Genomic DNA, 23,309 nt, shown 5'->3' with positions numbered 1-23,309 from the left:
AATTCAATGAGTGGGATTGATGTGGAAATTTGAATTTTTCTATCGTCTGATTGTATATTTGTCGTGATCTTTTTACGCAATAGCCTGGTTTGCGTATCGATTTCCCCTTTTCAACTCAAACGGCAACCCTTTCTCTACCTTTTAATTTCCTCTTATCTCTTTGTCACTCTCCTTTTGTTTCTGGCTTTCCTGTTTCAATCTAATCTCATTTTATGTCCTTTTTGTTCAGGCCCGCTGTTCGTGACGCACAGTTTGCCATGGACCCCTTCTAGTAAGCCTCCTCCACTGGTTTTTTGTCAGAGGTGGCTCCCGTTGACCGTGGAGTTGGCCAGCTTCCCCCTGCAAATGGCCCAAGTGTGGTCCGCCTGGCCTGGTCTGTCGTCGCCATCTCCGTCGGCCCCACATTGCTGTCACCTGTGGATAAATCAACACGTCGCTGGCTGAATCAGGTTCAACATTTTCCACTCGGATATTCCTGCTCGCTTATTTTATACCCGGTTATAGTGCGGGATCAGATTGTTTCACGTCTCAGTCTGAAGGTTTTACAATCCTGCCGCAACTGCAGGCTCGTATCAATGTAGCCGGCAACATAATAATGGTCGAGCCAAGACCTTGCACCATTCAAGTTCAAAACCACTTTTTAAAAAAAATCTCACATATGAATATGCAATGACAAAAACACATGCATATTTTAAGCTAAATCTACTCTGACTATAAATAATCACTAATTAGCTCAGCCTGGTGTAGCCTACTTACCCAGATTTTACGCATGTCTTTACGCATTCTCACCCCGCATTATAAAACTCCACTCTCTGTAAAGTTGTATCTTGTGACCTTTGAATGCGTGTATAAGAATTAGCGCATATAAAGGTCACAGTTGTTAGGCCTTTACACGCCTTCCTCTTCTTCTAGTTCTGTCTACAGTCAGACTGCCTGTGCATCTTTTCGGGCCGCTTTCTCTGCACACTGTAAACTATAAAGACACAGTTCCTGTTGAGATCAAGAATAGATGCATTGAGGCGCAGGTGTGGTGGCGGTTTCTTTCCTACAATAAAATGAAAACAAATCAGCCTGTACTAAAACTCTTGTTTTTTTTTTCCTAGATTCCACTTTAAGACCTAAACTACAGGAGGTGTCTTTGCAGGACACTGAATGCGCCTATTTAGCCTCCTTTACAGCCTATAGGGCCTACCTGACGTGGTGTTAAACTGTACTTTCAGATCCTCCCCAGGCTGGCTTGTTTACTTGTTGTCTAACAAGGGTTTATGGCACAAGGATGGGGCAATCTGGCCTATTTGTCGCGTTCTCTTCCTGACACAGCCGCCGCGCGTCTGTCACTCTGTATTATACACTCCTCTCTGTTTTAAACTAAAGCATACAGTGCTAATATATTTGACTCAGTATTATTTTAGGATTTGAGTGTTACATTTGATACAAAACCGTTAATGTGTGTGTCTGTGGCCGTGCGTAAAGGTAGGGAAATATAACAAGCAACCCTATAATGGCAGGGAAAACCTATCTTTGTGTAAATATATTGCTTTGTCCATTTCAAATCTCCGCCATTGACACATGTGTATCTTTATCGTCCTAAGTCCCTTTGTTATAATTATAAAAGTGTTTCCTTTTCCCCAAAAAAAATTTTAAGATAATTTTTTTTCATCCAACTAATTTAAGGTTTGACAATTCTCCAATGGAACATCATGAGTGTGTATTTTACTGTTCAGAGTTAAATCCTGACCTACACCAGAGTAAATCAAAGACCCTGGATCTCTTTTGATACGCTATTAATGCGAAGGTGGAGTTCATTTGACTTTTCCCTCAGTCTACAGTTACAGGCTCCACATTATCGACCAATCTTGTAACCCAAAGCCGTGCGTAAAAGCAACAGCAATTAAAAAGGAACTCCATCCGGGGCACAGTGTGGGCCCTTTGCTCTCAGTGAAGGAGTCGCTCCCTCCCCCGAACTTGAAGTCGACCGTACACAGACAAAAAGCTTTGGCTTTGAGAGCTTTAACTCAGCACCAGACTGCAGTTATGATCAAGAAAGAAAAACCGCATGCACAAGAAGGATGGTCGGAGGATCAGCTGACGGACTTCCTCTAATACAAAACACATTTGACATTACGCAAACTCCAATTTTTAATTATCACCTCTATTTTTAGGACATTTTAATTAAAATAACAAGCAATTTAACAACAGAGAGATGGTTAAAGATGGACTAATTGGTTTTGTCTTACCTTAATTGTGTAAAGACATTATCTATCTCTCTGTTGCTGGAAATCCCCAGCTGCTGACTTTGAGTCCGGTTAGGTGGCGACTTCCTATCACGCTTGGCCAGTTTTGTGGTGTCTGTCTGGCCGGGGAGGGAAAAAGGAGCAGCAGAATACTATAGCAGCTATAAAAACTCAGGTCTGTGTAGAGCTGGCTTTGGTTTTCCTGGGCATCCTGTGCTCAATTACAGCTTAAAAGCTTCAGCACAACTCCTAGAATTTGTCTGGATTGACTGAGAGGCGGAGCGTGTGGTCTCAAAGACAGTGCAGTTGCTTGTGTCTGTGCAATTTATCCAAATAAAGTGGACGGTGGAAACAGCCACGAAAACTGCTTTTCCTGTTTTGATACTCACAGGGCGTTAGTTGGTACTTGCACCAGTCTTAGTGCGTGTGATATTTCAAGGTTGTGTTCCACATGCGCCATCAGGAGCCCCTTGGGCCCCAGTGTGCTCGTCGGGCCGCCGGGCAAGGCCAGCCGCGGCGGTCTTAATCCGCGATCAGGTCTCCCATTCACAGCACATTAGAGTCAGGTTGCAGCCTCTCCAAAACGAGCTCCACGGTGGCCTCAGAGCAGAGAGCCAGGGAATGTCCACTGACACATTTACAAAACCAAATAGAAGAAATATCTGCATTTCAAATGAGTCAGCGTTGCTTGGAAAGTCAACCTTTGGTCCACGACTCTCTGCGTTTTCCACCGGTTCATGGCCTGTAGATATTTTGTATATTCACATTAAGGATTTCGAATAGGTTTCACGGAATAGTGTTGGCTACTTTAAATGTATGTACTTATTCTACAATTATATATATACTTAGAATTACATCTTGCGCAACACTATCCTTTTTTAAAACAACGTTTTACTCTTTGCTGCTGTGTGCGTGTGGATATAATTTACACATGTATGTATATGTGTGTCAATTTAAGAAATAGAGTGAACGGAATTAATGGATATTATACATAAAAGTACTTACAAAAATGTATAGAAACTGTCTCCTCACTGAACCACCTGCATTTGAATAATTATTCGCCCGAAAACGTTAAGCCATATCCGTGCGTAATGGTTGTTGCGTCTTTTTGGAGATGTTACTGCCGCCATTAAATGTTAATATGAGGAAAAAACAAAGCAATAAGGAGCATAATTTAAAAATAGCATACGTTTTTTTTTTCTGAAGAGCTTATAACATTTTACTACTGAGCAGATTGTTTTAACGATTGTTGGCGTTAGTTTAAACTCAATTCATGCGCTTTTTCCGCAATAAACCTTTGTTTTTTTCCCCTGAGATGTATCTGTCTGTTTTTCCTGTTGCTGTGACTGACGATGAAATGTTACAATACCATAAATGTCTCCATGATCCTTAAATTAGGATTTTAAACATTTGTTTATTGGTGCAAATTATTAAAAACAACTAAAGTTCCATTTACTGTTTTTATCTTTAAAGTTGCAATTCTGGTAACGATGAATTTGTTTTGTCTTTATTTGTCAAAATTGTGATTTCTTTTTTATCTTTGCTACGCTGGCACTCAACAGAAGACTGAAGCCAGCTGAAACATTAGCCGCTACTTTGAACATGACCCTGATAACCAAATGCTCACTGGGCATTTGGTTATCTTGGTGTGCCATGTTGTAAAACCTCTAAATGATGAGGACTAAGACATTTCTAAAAGGGGACTTTGGAGACAAGGTGGTTGTTGCCTTCCTCCAGTTTAGAGCTTTGTTATTTGTACTCAGTTAATGTTTGTTTAGCTCATGTCATTGCAGAGTAGTTAGAATTCAGATTTTTTAAAGCTTTAATGCACTGAACAAATAACTTCCAAACAAGTAAAAAGCCTAAAATGCGCACGAATATTTTTTCAAGGACAAACTGAGAGAAGGAGCATCTGGAAAATTCTTATTGATACTTTGACTAAAGCTTCGATTGAAATCCCTCCTCTCTATTTTTATCTGCCAACATCCACATATAGTAATGTCTTCCATCGACTTCGTTGCGTGTGAAGGAATTCGGTTTTAAGCCGACATGGCGATGAACCACCAATGTCAAGCTTTAGGACACACAGCAGTCATGCCTCTTACTTTCTTGCGCATACGCACACACAGACAGGCAGGCGCGCGCGTGCGTAGACACACACACACACACACACACCCACACACACACACACACACATACATACACACACACACACACCCACAGCCTGAAAATCTGTCAATTTCTGCCGCGTGGTCACGTGACCTCCTCCTCCGTGGAGTGGATGGAGATGGCTCTCCACGTCAGCCTACGTCTCCAAATTTCTGTTTAGCGAACCTGCTTCAAAGAGGCAAGAGGCACGGCGCTTCAGAGCCATGTTCAGGGCGGCTATAGAGGAATCAAACCTCAACATAGAGTTATAGTGGAGGGTGAACTACGATGATGGATTTTGACGAGCGGGTCCCCGTCGGATCGAACATGTATTTGCCCAGTTGCACTTATTATGTGTCGGGGGCTGATTTCTCCGGTCTTCCCTCATTTTTGTCCCAGACCCAGTCCACCCGCCCCATGACATACTCCTACTCCTCTAACCTGCCGCAGGTCCAACCCGTCAGAGAGGTGACATTCAGGGACTATGCAGCCATTGACCCGTCCGGTAAATGGTCGCACCGGGGGAACTTGCCCCAGTGCTACCCCAGCGCAGAGGACATGGTGCACCGGGACTGTCTGTCGGCGCAATCCGCCGTCGTGGGGGATATGTTCGGTAAAAACAGCCCCGCAGCCGCCGCTGCTGCCGCCGCGTACCACCACCACCACCACCACACGAGCGCCGGGTCCGCCGCCTCCAATTTCTACGGGAACGTGGGCAGGAATGGCGTGCTGCCACAAGTCTTCGATCAGTTTTACGAGACGGCGTACGGGAACGCGTCGGAGAGCTCCTCCACGAACGGCTACTCAGGGGACAAAACGGCGACCAAGCAGCCCAGCTCCGCGCCGGAAGACGCGCCTTCGTGCCGGGACGACGAAGCGAAGGAGCCCCGGGAGGAGACGAGCAGCCCGGAGTTATCTTCCGGCAACAATGAGGAGAAATCCAGCAGCAGCAGTACGTATTAAAGTCAGCGCCTAGGTTATGAGAGAAAGTTTGCAATCTTGCGCGCTGCTGTTAACATTTTTATATGCTGTTTTATAAGCATATAAGGTTTATAGAGGGCCTGTAGACCCCCCACCCCCAACAAAACTTTGTTATAAACTGCAGGATCACGTGTTTGGAATTGAAATTGGCCGTGAAAGACAACAGGGCAGTGATTTTTCTGTAGCCTGGACGTCCCCAAAAAGCACCCAGATATGAATGGGAATTCCTATAGAGACCTGCTTCAATTCCATGTATTATAAACTTGGTTGTTTCACGCTTTCTTGGCGTTAAATGGCCATTTGCATGTAATGAGGGTGGTGGCTCTAGTTTAAGGTTTAGCACACATGAGCTCTCGTGCTGAACCTATCATGGAGTGTGTGTGTGGGTTCCCACTTGCACATTAACTCCCCTGTGTCTTCTATATAAACCAATATGTACATTTCCATATAAACTGTTTATTGCAACACGTCCTTTTTTCCTGAAGCCAATTGCTTGGATTTGAAAGTGAGCTTGTTGTTTCCATTCGCTTGAAAAGGTCAAAGCCCAAGTGTATTGTCTAGTGAACCAGCTGCGAATGGTTTGGTAATCTTTCCAGTGTAATATAATATCAGTATATATGACACTTGAAATGGTGAAATAGGAAATATGTTATTAATGCTTTATGTAGAGGAAATCCGCCCGTGCGTAATCTGGGTAACATCCAGGACGTGTACATCTTTTTGTAACATGGTCATGCCTTCCATGAAATGTTAATATTTTCTATAAACTCTACATTTTGTGTGTCTGTTTTCCAGATGGACAGAGGACCCGCAAGAAGAGGTGCCCTTACTCCAAATATCAGATCCGAGAACTTGAACGAGAATTCTTCTTCAGTGTGTACATAAACAAGGAGAAGCGCCTGCAACTGTCTCGGATGCTCAACCTCACCGACCGACAAGTGAAAATCTGGTTCCAGAATCGCCGCATGAAGGAGAAGAAACTGAACAGAGATAGATTACAGTATTACACGTCCAACCCTCTGCTTTAGGGGCCAAACACAGCATCCCGTCCCCCAGGCTCGAACAGTCCTCTGCTGTGGGGACTCACTGCGTTTACAGACTGACTCTCCGGGGCTGTGACTCTCTCCCTGTGTACATTGTGTACCACAATGGCCGCTCCAGCAGGAGCAGCAGCAGCAGCAGCAGCAGCCGTGCTCAATGGTTAATTTCAAGTTCGAGGACAACAGTCTCCTGTGATCTGAGTAACCTAAAGAGTGAGCATGAATTAAGTTTGTGGACTTAATAGCGACTCTGATTTTGGGAGAAATGTAGAAACGGATTATTGTCCTCGCCAAGACTGTGCGTGCGAAGGCCCGATGTTATCGTTATTGTGACTCTCACTCGCCTTCTTATATTTCCCTTTCACGCGGACAAACAGAGTCCCAGCAGTCTAATTGACTGCTCCAGTGTATTTTGTAATCAAAAGATTTATTTTACCATTTTATTCCTCCTGTTTTAAAAATCAGAAAACTGCTGGGGTTTTCTGGGATGATGGCGAACATGTGACTTTAATAACTGAATCTATATTGGTGTGACCAAATAATGAGTCCGAACGGATGAGAATGTAATGTGTTTCTGTTTTGTCTGCTTATTTATTTTGTAGCCACTCGTTTACTATCTCGTTTCAATGCCACGGCTTGAAAAGAAAAGTCCATTATTACAGGCAGGCTGTGGGGATTGGTGTTGAGTCTGGGCTGACCTCAAAACAAGCTTTTTGTCATCTTTCCCTTGAACCTGCAGAGCGAAGGCTGAATATTTATATTTTTTGAGTATCTTTCAAGACCCAAATCCATATTTGTCCCTTTTTTTTGATTTTTTTTTGTTTGAGACTATCAGGCGAGTATTGATAATGCAGGCCAAAACCAGAGAGATAAGCTTGTCCACTGGATCCGTGTGGAGTTGCACTGAGGTACACGCCCAACACATTCACACAGGTATACAGCCTATATGCAGCGGGCCTCTTCGGTCTGGACCTGATGCGCATAACAGAATATTTTTTTCACGACTCCTGATCCTTTGGTACTTGCAGCTTGATCAAGGTTTAAAGAAAAACAAAAATCTGCGTTTTAAAGTGTGCTGTCAGGGCAAAGCTTGTCAGGGTCATCGCATTGAATCAACTGCTTGGTATGCCCAAAAACTCTTGTGTATTATACTCTATTTCCAAATAAAAACAACCAATGAAATCATTATTAAAAAATAAGTATAACTCCTGCGTGTTGTTTGCCTTTTTTTCGAAATAGATATACGTCATGGTCAAGAAAAATAAAACGCACATTATACATTTTTCTCATTTCGTTTTTTACGCACGCCAAATTAACACAGACTCGCAGCAGAATTTGTCACATTTACGTGTCAGAGGAAACTATTACGAACCGAATGTGCAGCATATATGAGCGTTCACATGTAGTGCTTCCTTCGAGGCGCACGCACGCACTACCTCATGCAAATTAAACATGTGTTTATATTTATTTTTATGGAAAAAGTGAATAAAGGAACTAATTAAAAAATAAAAGTTGCCATTTCTCGTTGAGCAATGATTTCTACACAATCTTAAATGCGTAACGGTGGAAATCTGGTGTTTAAAAAATGTAGATAAACAGAAATCGACAAGAGATATAATTACTCCCCTGCTGTCTTCTTGTGCTGCTACATTTTCCAATTATTTTTGAGCTATGTTACAGTATTTTGCAACTACAGGAAATCTTTGTCATTCAGCCAATGTGGATAACTCATGCGTCCACACGTTATCCATCTCCATAACATTAATTGTGGCCAAACATTCAGCCTTGCACCAGCTACATTTAGTTTTTCTATGCGTTTCTCTCTCTATCCCCCTCTCTCTTTGTAGTCTTTGTATGTGTTTGTGTGTGTGTGTGCGTGCGCGCTGTCATTTCACTGATTGGCTTTGGAAACAGTGTCCCAACAGCCTTCTCCTTTGGCGAGGGTTGCCATATTTGCTGTTGTTATCACTGTGTTTATGGGGGCTAGCCGCAGCGCATTGGCGTTCATATATGACAGTCAAAAGGGCCATAAACGCGGGGGAGAGAGGCTGAAGTTTATGGTTGCCTCTCTCTGCCATAGTCCGGCCTTGCCTTGCGCATCCTTTACTGCGCGCTGGAATTCCGTCCCTAATTACGGGACATCCTCCCCGTTGCCGCAGCAACGCGGCCATAAAAGCTGTCTGAGAGTCTGGAGCATTTGTACAATTGGAGTGCAGTGCAATAAACCGTCTGAGACCCAAGGTTATTAACTGTGTTACCAAGGAGGCGAGAGCAACGACAGGGAGAGGACGCGCAGGAAAAGCCTCTGCTTGTTGGCTGCATCGACTCCATTTGAGAGGCTTTTCCCCCTCGTGCAGTTTATCCACCTCGAATCAGTGTAGTGGCGACGGCTGCACTTAAGGATCAGACGCTCCTTTGCCACCGGGCGGCGCTATTGGGACCAATGTCACGGCCGCGGATCTTTTCGTCTCCACGCTCACCTCGAATGCACGCAGGTAAAAAGCTGTTTGCAAACACAGCCCGGAGCTTCACTAGTTTGCTCTGGTGCAACCACAAGCTTCTTGCTGTTGGGCGCTACCACGCGAGGTCTGTTGGTTTGAGAAAGGCGCCGGTGTGTGTTCGGTTCCCACATTTTCGCTCTCGTGCTCAGTGGGCCGTGGGGTAGAGAAAGTCTTCCTGGGGGCCCTAATAAGGCAACACATCTGTGCCAAGCCTTCATGCTGCATGTGCTATTCATTTTGCTGAGCTTGGGCTTTTTAATGGGTGAAGTATAGCATGGCCGGCTTGTACCTGCAGAGATCCGCAACCCCGTCCAGTCTCACCACAAATGTTTTGGATTTTGGGGGGAGTCTTGCCTTAATGATTTAAAGAATGGTTTACAGTCAGCATCTTAACGATACAACAGTAAGCAGTGGGAGCTGGGTACAAAACATTTTTTTCCCAGCTGGCTCTCGTGCTAATGCAGCTCATCTTAAATCACAGCAGCTGGCTTTCTATATGCTCAAATTCTCTTCCCCCGTCTTCCCTCTCCTCTTCAAAGAATCCACTAACAACATTTGACGCCCTTCCAAAACACATTATTGTCTGTACGTGCCAAGTGTATATAGTCAGTTATTAGGGAAAGTCGATTTGATTGTGATAGGGCACCAATCGCTTCTCCCTTTTCCTTCCTGACCTGGACACGGATCCGCACTATAAGCTATTCGGTGTCAGTCCAAGTGGCGAGCGACTATTCTGGACTTCCAATGCGTGTGCGCTGAGTCCCTTTCTCCTTTGTCTCTCGTGAAAAATAAATACTTCCGCTGGATGTAATAAAACGCCGCGTTATTGTTCATAACTGCACTCGGGACGAACATGATACGACTCAAACGGCCTCTTCGGCCACGATTATATGGGCCTGATCAAAGCCAGTGGTCAGAGTAAACTGTTTTGGGGACATAATAGCCAGGCAGCTGTGAAAATGAAGATTTAATAGCTACAATTAATAACTGTAACGCAAAGATATCGATAGGCCCTCCATGTCAGCGCAACACCACGAAGTGTGCAGGCCTAAAACAATTTAATACTCTGCGCACATAATTAATTGATGTATTTAGTTTCCTTTGCAGCTCATGTGTCCCATAAGGAACAGGCCGCTGTTGGGGAGAGTACACAGGCTTTGGAGTTATCGCTGTAAGTTTGTGCGTTTTTGAGGGGCCCAACACTCGAGTGAATTATGTTATGGTTTGGGGGGAATTTGATAAACAGGCGCAAACGCTCGGCGCGCTGCATTTGTCTTTTAAAAAACTCCCGCAATGCAGAATATGCTCTTTGCTTTTAAAAATTCCCTAATATATCATTTTGCTTTTTAAACGGGTTATTGTACTACAGTCGTACACACATAAATAACCAAGGCGCAAGCAGTCATTTAAGCCATTTGAAATATGTGCGTTTTTGAGCAGCAGGGATTGACAAATGTCCACCGTCGACGCGCTACGGCCTAAGCGAGTGTACATAAATGAGCTGTCAATGGCGGAGCGTTTTAAAACCTAAATGGGCGCAATTTATGAATTTCTCCCAAATTTGCTCATTTCTGCTACAACCGGCTGCAAATACACCCGGGGGGCTCGTGGCCACCTGGGCCTGGTAATGGCAAAGCTGGCCAAGATTAACTTCAACCTGGAGAGAGCAATCGAGTGCACATGTCCAAGGACACGACGAGATGGAAGGAGAGTTTTATTGTGGCCCTTATTGCCCCAAATTGGACCGACAGGGTGACTTGTATGTGCAAGCTTTATGTCTGCTTAGCCGTGGTGCAGGGTGACGGCTCAGCAACGGCGTGATCAATATTTCAGCAGTTTCCACCCGAAATGTAAATTTGCACCTTGGACGCAGTTGCTATTATCTGGTGTTTTATGTGGAATACAAATTAATGCAGCAGCAAAACGAAATTATATTTTTGCTGTTATTCCAATTTAACCAAGGACTATGCAAGTTTGTCCTTGTTTTTATTTTGTTGTGTGTAATGGCTTCGGCTGGGAATGGCCCGAATCAGGCACAGAAATGCCCAGAAAATACACACATTACAAATACATAACTACTTTAATACAAAACCTAATTATGAAATGTAAAATATGTATTATACTGTTGTTAATTCTCTTAATCAAAGAGAAATCTAGTGCGTAATACAGGCTCCAAAAAGCATGAATTTTCTCTTAGGAACCAACGTCAGGCTCCGTTTTAAGGAAGCAACAATTTCCTCATATATTGAATTAATTGTTTTCTGTACAGCATAAAGGAATTTCCATCAATGTAAATTTAAATGCTATTATTTGTGACGAGGAAATGCTCTGTCTTTGTTTACGCACGGGCATATCTTTGCTGTAGTCCGGATTTTTATTTAATTCAACATTAGTCTAAATTAATAGTTTAATCAGGTATGTTTGACGCAATGTGATATTTTTTGTTTGAAAAAAAATAGTACAGTTAAAGTAAATTTGATATTATTAGTGATGACAGTGCGTGTGGAAAATAGATGAATCAATATCCGAGGGTAAAAAAATGGGAAACGGTTTCTTGGATATTAGCTGCTCACCTCCTCCAGGCCGCCGTGGTCTCAACATATTTGTTTTTAGTGCGGAAGAAGTCACTGTCTTCAGGCTAAAAGGATGAACCGCTTTTTTGACCAAGTGATGTTGCCAAAGGCGAATTTCCTCTGCAGTTCAAAACACTTTATTGCCGCTAAGTCCGATGGCTTTGTTATTTGATGTCTTTGTTGGTGGGTTTCAGCAGCCCCTAAACTTTGAAACTTGATTTGCCACCTTAAGGCCACATCTACCTCATATGAAGCAGTGTGTGTACTGTAGCGAGAGGGAGTTGTTGCTGTGTGTAGCTTTATGTTTACACGTTAATGACAGCCACTCATACATCAGCACATGGGTTTTAGGTTTTAGAAATGTGATGCTTCTTACTGTTACATCCACTATTGAGCTCTGTGTTATTGATTTGCACCTATAGGGACAATCACTACTCCAGACATCATCCGGCGTCTTGCGCAGCTGATATTTGTGTGATGGTTTCCTTAAAGAATGCTTCCATGAATGGCAAAGTTTGCATTAAGATGTTTAGTTTCAAACTTAGCGACGTGTTAGACCTCTCCCTCTGTATGTGCTAATGGTGGTGCATTAAAGCGAGGTGAGTGAAAACACTGATTGCTGCGCTGTCTCCTTTCTCTGCCTCAGCTCCATGATGGATATCGCCTCGGCTGCTACGTAGCCCCGGAGTGGGAGGGACTGCCCATCTTCCAGCATTTCCATTGGTTTTACGGTCCGCACGGTGGAGAGGGGGGTGCCGCTAATCATATCCAACATGTTTTGTACAAGAAATGTCAGCCAGAAAGGGCTATCTTCTCCCTTCGCCAAAATACACCACAATAATGTCATGTTCGGACAGCCCGTCAGGAAATGCGTTTTTAGTGGATTCTCTGATCGGTGGCCGCACGGAGAGCGGCGGAGGTCACTACACAGGGAGCGCGGTGTGCGTGCCTCATAGCACTGCTACAGAAGTGCCTTACGGACTACACAACTATGGATACTTCCCAGGTATGGGTAAGCGGAGCGAGCTGGGCGCCCAGAATATGGTTTCAGCCTCAGGTGCGTACATGTCCAGCATGGAGATGTGGATGGACGCGCAGAGGTCATGTCGAATGGATCAAGAGCACCCGGTAGGTCCCCAGGTCGCGCCCTGCTCGTTCCCGCAGAACATTAAGGAAGAGAGCACCTACTGTCTGTACGAGCAGCCGAAGTGCCCTAAAGCCTCAACCGCCGAAGATCTGACATATTCGAGATTGACTCCAGCCGGACTCGGCTCGAGTTCTTGTACAGTTACTGATGGCGGCGGCGGGGGCTCAGTGCCTGTGCCGGGCTACTTCCGCTTGTCTCAGACGCACGCACATTCTCATAAACTTTACAACACCAGCGGCCCCCAACCGAACCCTTCCCATTCCCATTTTGGCTTACACCCCACTGCTACTGCTCGTTTCCACACGCCACCAACCTCGACTTCTGCTCCAGCCACGGCGCATGAAGAACGGAGAACCGAGGAGCCCGTGTCCTCGGCGAAAGCAGACGTGCAGCCTCACGCTGCACCGGGGGCCGAGGCGACAAGAGAGTCCTCGGATGCAGAGGCGTCCTCAGCAGACGAGGCGGAGGTGAATGACAAAGAGAGACCAGCAAAGACCACTAAAGGTAATCACATTTCATCATAGGTGTGGTCCTGCACTGTGGTTAGTTTCCATACAGGTAGTGCAGGTAGACACGTTTTTTTAATTGTACCTGTCAAGTTGTATGCTACTGTTTAGGCTGCAGAAGTAAGACAGCACTGAAAAAAATAGATTGATAGATTATTCTGTCTTTACTTCATAGATACAACTATCTATGGTATCAATGCAATAAATTTGTGTATTTGTGCATGAAAACACGCTAACATTTGATGCGTAAAAACCTTAGCTAGAAAGCTAGACTTGGTTTTAGTTATTCAGTCGTACCGTGTGATATGACAAAAAGAGGTTATTTAAAAAATTGTATTTAATGTTCTAGTACAATATTATACATTTTGAATACAGTGTCTCCTGACCGCTGCGTAAAACACACAACATAGGCTTACATGTGTTCGTGCAGGCCAACTCGTGCAGGTCTTTTTGTGCCATGTTTCCATGAGCTCACTTCTTTAGTGAAACAAATACATTGTTGATATTTAACTGGACAACCGATATACAATGTTGTATGCAATGTTATATTTTGAAATTACTGTTGGTCCCGTTTTAATTAGAAGTCTAGTGGGTCTAACAAAGAGGGCATACTTTACGCATAACACACACACATCCACACACAGACACACACAGACAGACTCGAGGGTTACTGTAATATCTTCATAATACAAAGATAGACACACACACTCCCAGATGCTCAAATGCTGCCTCTGTTTCCCCTCCACAAACACACACACACGCACACACACACATACACCCACCCACACACACACACACTCATAGACATAATCTACACACACACACACACACACACACTCATAGACATAATATACACACACACACACACACCATCACACGCCGCAGTGCCTCATGTTGCAGTGCGTAAAACCATCTATATATCTGCCATTTTCTTTAGGAGAAAAAAAAAGTGAAAACACGGCCAACTGGCTGACGGCGAAGAGTGGCCGGAAGAAACGCTGCCCATACACCAAGCACCAGACACTGGAGCTGGAGAAAGAGTTCCTCTTCAACATGTACCTGACCCGAGAGCGCCGCCTAGAGATCAGTAAAGGCGTCCACCTGACGGACAGACAGGTTAAAATCTGGTTCCAGAACCGCAGGATGAAACTGAAGAAAATGACGCGGGAGAACCGTATCCGGGAGCTCACCTCCAACTATGGATTTTCGTGATGAACCAAGAACGTGATCTCACTGAAACAGAGGCAAGAATTGGTGAAATCAAAATACAACACCCCCCCACCCCTACCCCCAAAAAAATTTCCACTTCTCCATCTCCCCTCACCACTTGTCCACATGACTCGTTTTGACTGTGGGGTTACAACTTTCTTTTTTTTCCCAGACACGCGTAATGTCAGTACATCGTCCTCTGTGAGCTACTGAGAAAAGACGGATGTTTAAAAAAATGTAAGAGGTACCATCTGATTGTTTTCTGATGTTGTGTTTTTTTGTATCGTCGACACGTATCTGTCACTTCTGTCGTATGTTTGGATTGTGTCGTCAGTGGAATTGAATCCATGCAGTTGAAACACACACACGCACACGCACACCCACACACACGCAGACACACACACACACACACACACAGACACACACACACACGCAGACACACACACACCCACACACCCACCCACTCACACACACAAGCACACACTGTGAAAGTGTTTGATTTGTCCACTTTCTCCCCCACCGCTGAACAATAACACTTTCCCCCAAATTTAGTCCAACAATTATGAATTTATTTTATTTTAATTGGAATTGCATGATATAAAGTTTTCTTATTATTTTGAGAATTAATTTTTGAACCACTCTGGAATATAATACCCATGTATCACCGAGGAAAGAGTAATTCATTAGGGCCATTAGATGTAGTCCACCATGATATAGAACTATTCTACGTATGAGCTAAATGTATAAACTGGATCTTTAATCACGTTGACGTTTACACACACAAAACGGTGCGTAAAGTGAAGGAGAACTGTTTTTACTGTATATTTCTGTGTACATATGACATTGTGTTTTTGTGTAATGCTTAATAAATTATCAGCTCGCATTAAGGAGTAGCTGTTTGCATTTTTGTAGCGTGGGGGGTTCTATTTTCCAGGATAAGTTTTAAATGCTTTGTTTTGAAATTCAAATGTCCAAAAAATAATACGTGCTCCAACACTGGGGATGGGAGTTGTTTTGTGAACCAGCTCAGAAATGTTCTCAGGGGCTAAAGTAATGGCCATCGGAAATAATTAAGATATTAGGCTATAAGCCGTCTAGCTGCATGCCCAGCCGGCTATTGTAGAGTTTTATGACTGGCTGGTATATGAGGTTTCTCCCTCTCCTCTAAGAGCAGCTTCAGTCGTGGGAGAGCCTCTCAGACGGAGAGGAGGCCCGGCTCTCTGCTAGAAATCCTTACTGTACAGATGCGCAATGTGGATAGAACATTACCTTCTGCTTTACTTCGGAATAGTAGGATTAACGCTTCTGGGAGCGGGTAAGTGCATTCTTCATTGTGACAATTGTCTATTTTTGCGCCTTGTTGCAACGGCTTCACTTTAGTGTTGTGCCACACACTTGCACTTTCTCAGAACAGACGCATTTGTGGACGCTCGATGACGGAACCGACGACCACGGTGCATTACGAATTGGCTGATTGGGTTTCCACTTGAGGCCCGGATCGACTGTCGAGTGGTTTAGGTAGTTTCATGTTGTTGGGGTCCATTTCTAACTCTGCAACATGACACTGTCTTAATTGCCCCAGTTACATGCATCGAAACCGAGGGGGGAAGCAAAACCGGGGACATAAAGATGATTGGGTTTGTTGAACATTGTGCAGAGGTGATTTGGAAGCATGTTGCAAACCTGCCCGGCTCATAAATCGGGGAGGGGTGGCTGGCTGTTGTGTATATTCTTTAACCTGTCTCCTGTTGTGTCCTCTATAGTTCTCCATGTGTTTGGTCGTTTTAAAGCGAGCCGAGCGGCCCATGTGTGCAGAATTTCAAACCTGATCAAAGCTGGGCTGCGGTATGCGTCGTGGACTTGGAATTAAAGGGTAAAGCCGTGAGTGTTTTCCGTGAGTAGTAGTGACGCAGACACGCCAGACAAGGCCTCGGTTACGACCACTGCAGTGGAGGGGAAGGGGAAGGTGAATGAGGCAACAGCGACCTCCGTGGGCAATGGGACCGGATGCTTCCGCTGCGCAATAGTGGCTCAGACAAAAGGAGGGGAAGGGCTTTATGGCGACATTTAGATCCGCCAGACAGGCTGTTATCTGCGGAGGCAAAAGAAGTAAATAGCCCCTGCGGTAAACCGAGTGAAAAAAACACCCTGATTTAGGTTTACAGCCTAAGAGCCATTGGCACAGTGGCGTCTTCTCCTGCTCCAAAGGTGTCTAGTGACTATTCTAAGTTTTAGTGCACAAATAGGCGCACAGCCGCTCCTTTCCCCCCACGGCTTGTTTGATGTCTGCTGGACAAATAACGTGCAGGTAGTGAGGTGAGGAGCCTGCAACGAGACTGCACATTTTGGACACCTTGTTTTGTTTTCCTTTGCTAAAAAGCAATAGGAAGAGCTGCAGAGAAGAGAAAATTCCTGAGTGTTGTATTGCCTGTGGCCTTGTGGGGTGTTGGCCAAGCCCTTCGTTTATTTGCTGGTAATAAATAAAACACACAGGGTAACATGTGAGGGGATGCCGCTTTGTATATATTCAATGTGGGCTCATATAAGTTTAGGATATAATGCGCATTTACGCACACAGCCACCCCCTTTGAAATCAGTTCAGGTTATTGCAGTTTTTCTGTAATACACAATGAGTCTCCTTTAGTGTGAATATTCTTGCCATCATTTAAAACACAACATGCATATTTTACAACATATTTTTGAGCCATTTGCGCGTTGGTTTAAAGTTAAGGTTTTTGTGTTCATATATTTTCTTTAAATGTAGTAGCGGGCAGGTTTCTTCCCGCTCCTTTGCGCATTTATTCCATTGATTCAATGTTTATTTTGAATCTAAAAGTGCCTCTACGTGGTGTATTTTATAGTGAAGCTGTGCTCTTGTGTCTTGTTGTTTATCACGCCTCGCACCATTTAGCTCATTTTAACAGGAGCAAACCACAAACACCACACATTACGCTTTCGCTGTGTTTAGGTGTAACGTTACACCAGAGCACCGGCTGCTGGCGCGCATTACACTTCATTTGTTAATGGCAGTGACGATACCGACCTATAGGCCAAATGCAAGTGATAACGGCGGTGCAAATATTCCGCGGCTTAAGCCACGAGAAACAGGCACCGGCCGTCAATATGTCACGTCGAAAAACCTCTCATATATTTAATAAATATTTCTGCTCTGTGCTATTTAATACAGCGGCTTTCTAAAATATAGACGTATACACCGAATTTATTCAGTTTTATTTGCCTGTTTTAAATTGTAATATTCAATATCTTTCTTATTTTCCATTGTTGTAGCCATTTTATATCACACATGTTACTTTATATTTTATATCACGCACTTACAGGCTTTCCAGTAATTTATTTAATTTTAAATATATGTTAACAAGTGTTTTAACACTAGTTGTAACCGCGTTGTTATAATGTATGTAGTTAAGTCAGAAACTGCAAATTGTAAATAAAATACTCCTGCTTTTTTGTGTTAAAATAATGACAAATTCCAAATTAAAATCTTTTCCAATTCCTAAAAACTAGTCCATGTTTGTTTATTTTCCAACTGTAGGAACACAGTCCTGTACTTCTGATATAAAATGAATGTGTGCTATAATGTGGATGTTTAGATCTTAGACATGTATAGTTCTAGTCCATACAGTGATGTGCAATATCACTAAAAGAAATCACCAACTGCGGTTATTGTAGAAGAGTATGGCCACGTGATGAGAATGAACATGTTTGGTTTTTCACGCTTTTACGCAAAACTACCAAACTGCCCAAAATATCTCCTGCAGGAAAATGTTGAAAAGTGGAAATAACTATTTTGGCAAAGGGTAAAATCAGAATTGTGGTGTTTTTCTTCATAAAGTAGGTTTGATATGTGGAGCGTAAATGTACGGACATTGAAGGATATCCGAAGAAGCCCAAACGCAGCAAAGTAAATAAAAATGTAATTTGTATGGACGTGGTTCCAGATCCAGACGCTGTTTGAGCTTCATGTTTTTAATACGGTGGCGTTTAAAATGTGTTTTTGGTGAGCAGCAGTGGTAGGGTGCTTACGTGGCCTATAAAATACCTCGTAAAATAAGCCTCCCAAAAACACGCACTGTATCATTTTGGATAGAGGAGATTTCACCAGAACCAAGTGGCTGAGAGACTGAGATATTTTTTATTTTAATCTTCCGGTGATTCAAAATTTTACATCCCACAGATCACACTTCTCACTCATATCTGGATATTTCTTATCTTTAAAACTGGAGGTGGTTATAGGAGAGCGGGTGAGTATTTAATGGCCAAAGGGATTGATTTATCCTTTATTGTTCAGCCTTTATGATCACGTGTGTGTGCTGCCCAATGGCGTGGCAGCCTGTCTCCCCATTACTAGCCCACTGTAGTTCTCTGTGGGGCCAAGTTGCTACTTGATTTCTCCACATTGTTATTTTGTGAGGCTGGGTTTACTGCGTGTGTATGTGTGTGCGGTGTGTGTGTGCGCGTTTTTTTTTTACTTTTGCATGTATCTGCTGAATGACTGCGTACATGTGAAAGTATAATTTCTCTGCCATGTCGACATCCGGAACGCTGACTAGTTACTACGTCGATTCCCTCATTCTGCCCGAGAGCGAGGAGGTCTCCGTGCCGAGGTACTCCTCCGGTCCTGGGCTCCAGCATGGCAGACAGCCCGCCTCCATCGGCGACCACGGCGAGCTCGGGACTTGCACCTTCCCGTCCAAGCCTCCGGTGTTCGGGCCGCCGTGGAGCCACGTCCCGGCGCAGTTCCCGGGAGCCTCTGTTTACCATCACCACTATGGGCACCCCCAGGGCCCGGTGGGCGCCGATTCGGACGGGCGATATCAGTCGTGGCTGCTGGAGCCCATGTCCGGTTCCCTTCCCATGACCGGATTACCGACCACCCATCACTACGGAATCAAACCGGAGGGTCTGGGGACGCGGGCTGAGGGAGCGCTGCCGGGTTCCCACACCGCGCTGCTGCTCTCCGATTACGCGAACGGCACTGTGGCGACGACATCACCGGTGGAGAAGGACGCGCTCCCCGGCCAGACGGGGGACGTGAGCGTGGAGGTCGAAGAGAAACCCCTCCTCGATCCAAGTAAGTCGCTGCACAGTCCTTTTTGTGCTCATACTATTTTTTACAACATAAAGAACAGAGGATGGGTGCGTGATGGGGGTGCGCGTCTGAACGTGCCATTTCCTTATGGGGGCTGTTAATGGCTGAGGTCTCCCATTGCTATATTAACCTTTTGCAGCTTTTAAAGTGAACGTGGACAGAGAGAAATGAGGAGGAGCTTTTATTTGGATGTAGCTGCGTTTGTCCTGTCACTCTCCTCAACAGTAGACAATTGGGATGATTATTTTCTCCTGCGCCAAATTATGAGTGATGTGTTTTATTATTATTATTATTATTATTTGGACACGCAGTACTGGGCCCTCACATCCACTGTCGCACCCCACTCTTTCCAGATAACCCAGTGTCCAACTGGCTCCACGCGAGTGCCACGAGAAAAAAACGCTGTCCGTACACCAAGCACCAGATCCTGGAGCTGGAGAAAGAGTTCCTCTTTAACACCTACCTGACCAGGGACCGTAGGTACGAGGTGGCGAGGCAGCTAAACCTCACCGAGAGACAGGTTAAAATCTGGTTCCAGAACCGCAGGATGAAGATGAAGAAGTTTAATAAAGACGGCCTACCGAAAGACGGGTGACTGAACCGTATAGAGAGAAGAACAGTATTTAGGCTGATGAGCTTTTCTGTGTGGAAGCTCTTAACTCTGCTGGACCTTGTTTTTAAACTTCATTGTCTTATTGTTCTATATAACAGAAGCTATTAGGCTTAAATGTCTTATTAAAAAAAGCATGTTGGGCTTCATTTTGCTGCGACTACCTTTATATTGCACAATTTTAACAGTGCCCACTCGTTTATTTTTTCATTTGTTCCTTTCTTATGTTGATATTTTTTTATTAATACCTCGTTAACGTGTATTAGATGGACTGGTCCCTGTGCTTGTTTGTGTATGGATGTTTCTAGCTGTGTGTTTGTAGCTATAGGCTATTTGTTGTCTATCTCTGAGTCACTTGAGCGTCTAGTTTGTAAAGAAACTGTGTTAATTTTATTGTTTCTCCCTTACTGCTATAGAACTATGACTGATGACCATGAATCTAACATTGGACCCGTAGAAAAGCCAGACTCATCGCATTTTGAAGTATAGGTACATCAACCTCACCAACCTCTTTGAAATGCTCATAGGTTAGAACATGATGTAGAAGCTAAATTACACGACAGTATATTGACTACCTATATGTCCTTCAACTACCTACAATGCGTTTTCCCCCCCCGATGGTGGATTATAATAGATTTGCTTGCATTAGATACTGAACAATGTCAGAATTTCAGGGAGTAACATTTTGAAAGAACGTACTGTTTGTTAGTGAGAGAAAAATGGAATAAAAACACTGTAGGCTACTTATTGAATACCTCACGGTCTGCTGGCCGTCTGACTTTTGGTTCACAAATGTAATTTGTACTTTATTTATTAAATAAAACAAATTATATCTGCGAAAGCATGCACTTTACATCCTTATTTCATTCTGACCGCATATCGAAAAGGATTATGGTGGTGTAGATCTGGATTCACGAATTTCTGCTGCGCAAACAGAATCTATGGCTAATTTGCATTGCAAACCATTATCAAGGTTAACGCTGTCAACACGCACACACGGAAGCACACGTAATGCAAATGTAGGATATTAGGATACTTGAATATACAGTGCAAATTCACATTTTACTCATTTCAATAAGTATATGCAGGTATTTCAATTTGTAGGACACACTCTCACACACACACACACTCCCCCACACACACATACACTCTCCCCACACCCACACACAAACACACACACACACACACACACACGAATCAAAATGCACACACGTGTAAGTGAATATCTGTGTGTGTGTTTCTGGACAGGGGACAGAGCTGCGTCTTGGCAGAGGATGTTGTTAGCTGTATACAGCCATAAAAGACAATTACCGCTATAACCTTTTATGGGGTGCAAAGCGCTGCGAGGCGAGAGGACACAAAACAAAAAAAGACATCGGGGGCTTCGACAGCTGAAGCCCAAAATAATGCAGCCGATGTGCCTGTGCTCAGCTCAGATATGACTCTCAGCCTGAAGCTAGAGCCACCTCCATAACCGGATCCAACAGTATGAACAAGCCCATTGTCAAAGAGCGTGATGGATTACACATATAGGTTCATTTTTGTCTGTTTGAAAAGATGACATCAAATAGATAATCAAAGGGTTTTCGAGAAGAGCTCTATACGTCTAGTTTTAAAATATGGCCTCCCTGCGTAATGCTGCTTCAAGTCCCTGCATGTTGGGGGAAATATTTGGCACAAAGACATGTAACATATAGGCTATAGGAGAAGCAGCAAATGTGGCGTCACCTGGAGCTGCAAAGTCACAGCTCTGTTCTTGTTCACATTAAAGGCCGCACCGACACGGACGTAGACGCGTATATTGTTGTAGTTAGAATTGAAGTCGGACTTTGGCACAACTGAGGTGCTGTTGTGACGCGTTAGGAGACGCAGATGGACCCAAACTTCAAAGACTCGTCCAGAGACAGTGCAATAAAACGCCTGGTCTGCTGCACTGTCTGGCATTCCAGTTTTAATGGTTTTATGGCCATCCAGACACAATTAGGCCGTTTCCAGAATGGCACCCATTTGTTTTCTTCTTCTCTTTCTGTGGGACTGCGCCCTGGACAAAAGGCCGAGCGGAAATGATCAGCTTTATTGGATTCTCCCCGACGGGGACGCGTAGGACTCACGGTCATTTGGAGAGATCCTTTGTTCCTATACCTGGGAACCTTCCGCCCTCTGCTCCTCTGCTGCTTGAGGAGAAGGAGCCATAAAGCCAGCAGCTAGATCCAAACACAGTAAAAGGCTTTATATAGATGCTTCTATCAAAATATATCTGCATCAGTCTGTTAAGACACGATGCTTTGCGTAAAATAACAACTGCAAAAAACAAAGTCACGTATAACGACAATTTCCTTGAGTCAAATCTTCTATTTTCTGCCTGATTGCAGCAAATGACAAAAACTGCTGCATCCCTACCATGCAGTTCCTCCCAGTCACCAGGGAGTGGCGACACTGTTCCACAACAACACACACACACACACACACACACACACACACACACACACACACACACACACACACACACACACACACACACACACACACACACACACACACACACACACACACACACACACACACACACACTACTACTTGGAACGCTGCTCTCGAATGAACCTGCCCTGGCGAACAAACTGTTGTAACATTTTAAGGGTCCAAATAATTTCACACATCTGCAGAGAAAGGAGAATGTAACGGGCGTTATGACGCTCACTCACTTTGTCCTCAAATAGTAGCTTCTCTCTTCACTGCTCTCATTCTCTATGGGAGGTTTTACAATGGTTTTATAGACGTAAACAATCTTAAAACAAATGACCCTGGTTATTAAAATGGTTATAAACACTACCAAGTAATCTGGAGCATTTTCCCTCTGCGCATTTATTCCTGTTGAATATGTAGATATTTTACAGTTATAAGTTTTCCCAATAGTCTATGTTCACAACTATCGTTGCAAATTTATATTATATATTAATACAAGCAATAACTAAATAACAGTATTAACCTAGTAATAATAATAATCGTGACAGTAATAGTAATGGCAATAAATCATAAATACCAACAATAATAATAACGATCATGATGATTTCTCTACGTAATTCTGGCTTTCTTTATTTTATTCTGTTTATTGCAGTTATACTTTTTGCCAAATAATTTTAAATTTTTTTAACACTATCATGTATGACCCAGCGTAATAATAACAATACTACTACTGCTGCTACTACTAATAAAATAGTTATAGTTCGTGTAGTACAATAACCTTTTTATA

At 43.8% G+C, this 23,309-nt stretch overlaps 3 protein-coding genes across 3 annotated transcripts; all 3 read left to right on the top strand.

Annotated features, from left to right (window-relative positions):
- The first annotated feature begins 4,507 nt into the window (after positions 1-4,507).
- Positions 4,508-7,689, top strand: hoxa11a (homeobox A11a). Its single transcript, XM_035183743.2, has 2 exons — positions 4,508-5,334; positions 6,159-7,689. The coding sequence occupies exons 1-2, from the start codon at positions 4,671-4,673 to the stop codon at positions 6,389-6,391; spliced, it is 897 nt and encodes a 298-aa protein (XP_035039634.1). The 5' UTR covers positions 4,508-4,670; the 3' UTR covers positions 6,392-7,689.
- A 4,398-nt stretch (positions 7,690-12,087) lies between these two features.
- Positions 12,088-15,792, top strand: LOC118124793 (homeobox protein Hox-A10). Its single transcript, XM_035182936.2, has 2 exons — positions 12,088-13,128; positions 14,068-15,792. Exons 1-2 carry the CDS (start codon positions 12,267-12,269, stop codon positions 14,340-14,342), a joined length of 1,137 nt encoding a protein of 378 aa, XP_035038827.1. The 5' UTR covers positions 12,088-12,266; the 3' UTR covers positions 14,343-15,792.
- Positions 15,793-18,736: 2,944 nt separating this feature from the next.
- hoxa9a (homeobox A9a) lies at positions 18,737-20,903 on the top strand. Its single transcript, XM_035182939.2, has 2 exons — positions 18,737-19,431; positions 19,803-20,903. Exons 1-2 carry the CDS (start codon positions 18,885-18,887, stop codon positions 20,042-20,044), a joined length of 789 nt encoding a protein of 262 aa, XP_035038830.1. The 5' UTR covers positions 18,737-18,884; the 3' UTR covers positions 20,045-20,903.
- The last annotated feature ends 2,406 nt before the right edge of the window (positions 20,904-23,309 follow it).

The sequence above is a fragment of the Hippoglossus stenolepis genome, chromosome 17 (assembly GCF_022539355.2).
Source record: "Hippoglossus stenolepis isolate QCI-W04-F060 chromosome 17, HSTE1.2, whole genome shotgun sequence".
In the NCBI taxonomy this organism is placed as follows: domain Eukaryota; kingdom Metazoa; phylum Chordata; class Actinopteri; order Pleuronectiformes; family Pleuronectidae; genus Hippoglossus; species Hippoglossus stenolepis.
The sequence above is the reverse complement of the archived record's forward strand: the minus strand, read 5'-3'. Positions and strand labels throughout refer to the sequence as shown.